We start from the raw sequence: 4,478 nt of genomic DNA, 5'->3' as shown, positions 1-4,478 counted from the left end.
CAGCAGGAATATTTAAATATGTGCGGATGTATTAACTGCATTGTAGTAGGTCTTAGCTATGCTACATAGAAGGGACAAAATTAGAAGCCATCTACCTTTTTATTCTAGCTGGATATCAACCTCTCAAAGATGCTGCTGCCTCTGGTACAAAAATGAAAGTTGGTCAAGTGACCAGTTAAGTTTAGGCTGTTTGAAAAAAATAATTTTGAAAATAAGTTTTGAATGGAAAGAACTTTTTGTCTTGCCCTGGATCCTAAAGTAGCATCACTTGGCAACTACAGTTGTGCTTTCACTCACTCTTCAAATTTTTTAGAACCTTTTTAAAATAAATCTGAACTTTGTGGATCGTTAGGTAGGCCTGTGCTGCATCAATAGTGCTCTGTGTGAGAAATCTGGATGTTTTTTTTAACTATCCACAGTAATTTAAGCTATTGTTCTTGCTGGATTTGAAGATGTATTGCTTGTGTATTTTGAAGTTTGGGCCTTAGTACTTCTCTCAGTTTAATGCATATGTGATTTTCAAAAGTGTGTTTGTTTACTGCACTCCTGTAATCGCCTGTATTTTTATGACCTTTTGGGGATGATGTTTCCATGGGCATTTCCTTTTCTGCCATCATTTGGCTATTTTATCTGTAATGTTGGATAACGCCTTGGCATCTTCATTCCTTTCAGGTTCAGTCTTTTGTCCTTTTACTGTCACTCTTACTGATTCACCTTTAAAAAGAAATATTCTTCTGTAGTCTTTATAGTCTCTGCATATTCTTCTTTTGTTGTCACAGCTTCCTCAGAACATTGGGTCTTGCTTTTTTTTTCATGCTTGTATGCTTTCTTAGAAGTTTGGTTTTCAGATCTCTCCCCAAAACTATCCTGATTTATTTATTTTTCTCAACAGTCCACTTTTTTCTTCATCCTTTTGACAGCATATTTTTAATGTGCTTTGACATTAACAAACTACAGGGACATGAAGCAGTAGGAAACTACAGAAGGTCTCTTTAACCCTTAACGATCTGCTGTCTTTTTTCTTTGTCTCAGCTGCCCTTGCTGCTTCTATCTAATTTAATATGCTGCTATCACAGCTCCCTTTTCTTGTAATCTGCATCCTTTAACAGCAAAGCTTTACTGGAAAGCCACGCTGTTCTCCTCTCACTTGCCTTGGCAGCACAGTCCCAGGTAGCTGTGTTAAGCTATGCCATTTGTGCTTACTGTGGAGGAAATCTGCCTTGGAAAGCAGGTTTTGCAAAATTTGGCAGCAGGTAACTGCATCTTTCTGCCCATGTTCCTGTCATCCATCTGCAGCTTTGTATAGTGTGCATTTGTTGGTCAGGGCTTCACCTGCACTTCAGTGGTGTCTCTTAAGGGCATTTTATGTTCCATGTGAGACAATTTCCTGAAGGTCTGATATATCTTGGTGGTTTTTTTTGTCTGCTTCCTGAAGTGCTTGCTGCCTTGAGCATTTTCATCCTCACTTATGTGAGTGCTTGATGCTAGACATTCCCAAGGCATTGGCCCCGTTCATCACCATGTGGAGTTCTTTTAGAGGTCACTTTCACACCCTGTCAGCCTGTGTAGAATATGTGATCCAGAAGTATACCTCATGAGCACTTCTCCCACCTTGTGGTACAGCAAGTTCATTTCTTTGAAATAACATACTCCTGAGGTATATTCTGGTTTTTTTTCCTAAGAATCTTCTCTATTTTCACTCCTTGAAAAACCCTCTCCAGCTCTACCTTCCTGACCCAGCTTGGTATCCTTAGACAGGTTTGGTGTGGGATTTAATCAAGGAACTGATTAGCACGGTTCCAGCTGAAATAATTCCTAATAGGCAGCATTCTCCTTACTCCCACAAAATCGTTGGTACAGCATTGCTTTAGGAGCAGGAGCTACTTTAAGCAGTGTTGCTGTAATGGGTCTTTTCTTGTTTAAAACCAAATGAGGATGAATAATGGGCTAAACTCAGGAGGTTCACTTTTACCTTGTACATCAGTGTTAAGATAAAAGGTTTAGGAAGGTGCAGGTGGGATTGGGAAAGGTTTGTGATCTTGGCAAACTTTTCTGTTAGCTTTAGGCCATGTTTCTTGTAGCTCTCCCAAAAGGCACAATGTACTTCAGCTGCCTTTCTAGTACTCCTGTTTTGCATTCATCCTTTAGAAAAAAAAAAAAAAGGAATGGTACAGGAACAGAATTTCTCATCAAGTAAAATACCAGAATGATAAATCCTCAAAAGCCACAGCTGAAAAGCAAAAATGACAAACCTATCCTGAAAAGTAGTGGCTGCTGTGAATGACTGCCTCATTTTTACTTACTGGAATGAAAACACTCACTGTCAGAGAGGGTAAGCTTTTTCTTGCTGGGAGGGGAGGCACATTGGTTTAGATTTGTTTAGCTGGAAGGAGTTTCTGGGTGGAAGAACATAGTCCTATATGTGACAAAATATTTAGGTTTCTAGCTTCTAATTAATGAAAAAACCACAGTCACTAGCAATATAAATATTTGGGATCTAGACTTCAAATGTCAATATTATTTTCTCCTATCAACATAGTTTACTCAAGCCTTCTTCCTAGCCAAGGGCTGAAATCTGACATGTAGGTTTTGTGCTGGTGGCTGGGATTGTGCACTTGGCTGTAGAAGATGTTGCTGTGATTCTTGTAAGAAAAAGGTGCTGTGGTCCAAGTCGGCACCTTTCAAAATACAGCAAAGTGGTGTGTCCCATACAATGGTTACTGCTAAATTAGTGAGGCATAAGTGAAACATTTTGAGTGTCTTTCTTTCCTCTCTACAGTGCTTATGTTCTGTACAGTGACTCTTGTTATCTCTGTGGGGATGAAGTGATCTGTGTTTGTGCATGGTAGTTCCTGGGGCTCATGCAGTACATGCACACCTTTTCCCAGCTGCTGTTGCACCCAAAACAGGGCTGCTCTGTCAGGCTGACACTAGAGGGAAGCTTCAACCCTTTTTTTATTGTCATGGCTCCTCGACAACCTTGTCTGGGCAATTCAAAGACCAAGTGCTGTGACAGGTTAATGGTCTTCCAGTTGATTAATCACTGTGGTAAAATAGCCTTTCTCAGCAGGGAATCCTATGCCAGCAGCATGTAGCAGTGATGTTCTGGTTATCATGAAAGAAGTGTAGAGGAGATAAGTGTGGAATTGGTGGCTTGTCACAGGGTACTGGGAACTGGAGGTGGGGGGTGACCCTGGCCTGGCAGGACCCCATTTCTCTGTAGCTGAATTGCTGACCCTGTGAGTTTGTTGAGTGGGAATGTGGGGTTGGTGGTGCCTGCCTTGCTGGTTTGTGATACCTGATTCATCACAACATGTACATGTGCTTTAAGGCAAGTTTGCAATTTTCCCGTGCTACACTGTTTTTCTTCAAGTATGTTTTTCTTACCAAAGAATTGGAATGAATTTTAAATGACAGGGCAGGTTTTAGTCTTGTCCAAGCAGGTTTGTTCTCATTTACGTCATAAATGAACATCTGTTTCTTTATCTCTGCCCTTAATGGCATACTTGTCCACATCTGAAAGCAGCTGCATAATATACTACAATTGTTTGGCTTTGCTGAGCAGGCATCCCAGACCTGGTGTTAGATTGCAGCTGACTCTAATTTGGCTTGATCCTGGCTCTTTTATGAGACAGAATTCTTCCTTTTCTTAAGTCCTAAGCTTTCTCAGCTATGTGGTTTTGTGAAAAGAGCAGCAAGTGAGAGGTGAGGTGTCATCAGATAACCTGTAACTCAAGGTGTTCTTTTCGTGGACATGCTGTCCCTTTTTTTAAAAAAGGGGGGGAAGGGGGAAATAATTACATTGTGACTGTGCATTGGATATTTGTATTTGGTCTGTGCCTGGCAAAGCAGTGATTGCTTGCTGATTTTCTTTAGCATACTCTTACACCCACATAGTAATAAAATGAAGATTAGGAGCTTGAAACTGTATTGGTTCATATTTCTCTCTTGAAGGTGGGAAGAAGAGCGCTACCCTGAAGGCATTAAATGGAAGTTCCTAGAGCACAAAGGTCCTGTATTTGCTCCACCATATGAACCTCTGCCTGAAAATGTCAAGTTTTATTATGATGGTGAGTGAATCTGTGTTTCCACTTGCTGGGAAGAGAAATAAACATTCTCAGGGTATTGTGGCGTTCTTCCGGGGACTGAAGAGACGAGGAGGTGGTTTTGTTTTAGTGGTTAGGTTGAAAGAAGTTTCTGAACAGCTAAGTGAAGGAATGATCTGTGGAAGGAAAGGAAGAGCCTGCTGATTTCTGCTTACTGAGTTGACACAGAGATGAACTTGTTCTCTGTTATGGTGGTAAATCTCTCAGGTTCCTCAGCAGTATGAGTGTCTTACGCCACAGAGTCGCAGTGTAGAGCCAGTAGGAGATGTAATTGCAGTAATTCCATTGCTCTGTTTTCTTTAACCTTATGAATTGCAACTTCCATCATCTGTGACGAAATTCATGATCATTTGGTGGCATAAGTGGAATAAA

The 4,478-nt window shown here is 40.8% G+C and overlaps 1 protein-coding gene across 1 annotated transcript in view; it reads left to right on the top strand.

The window, feature by feature from the left end:
• Positions 1 to 4,478, top strand: part of TOP1 (topoisomerase (DNA) I) — a gene marked incomplete at its 5' end in the record, with an annotated part of 37,706 nt that overhangs the window by 17,829 nt on the left and 15,399 nt on the right. The window contains one exon of the mRNA XM_009998798.1: positions 3,955 to 4,070. Within this exon, the coding sequence (XP_009997100.1) occupies positions 3,955 to 4,070 (116 nt within the window). The remainder of the gene's footprint in view (positions 1 to 3,954; positions 4,071 to 4,478) is intronic.

This window comes from Chaetura pelagica, unplaced genomic scaffold (genome assembly GCF_000747805.2).
Source record: "Chaetura pelagica isolate M959 unplaced genomic scaffold, ChaPel_1.0 scaffold275, whole genome shotgun sequence".
Lineage (NCBI taxonomy): Eukaryota > Metazoa > Chordata > Aves > Apodiformes > Apodidae > Chaetura > Chaetura pelagica.
The sequence above is the reverse complement of the archived record's forward strand: the minus strand, read 5'-3'. Positions and strand labels throughout refer to the sequence as shown.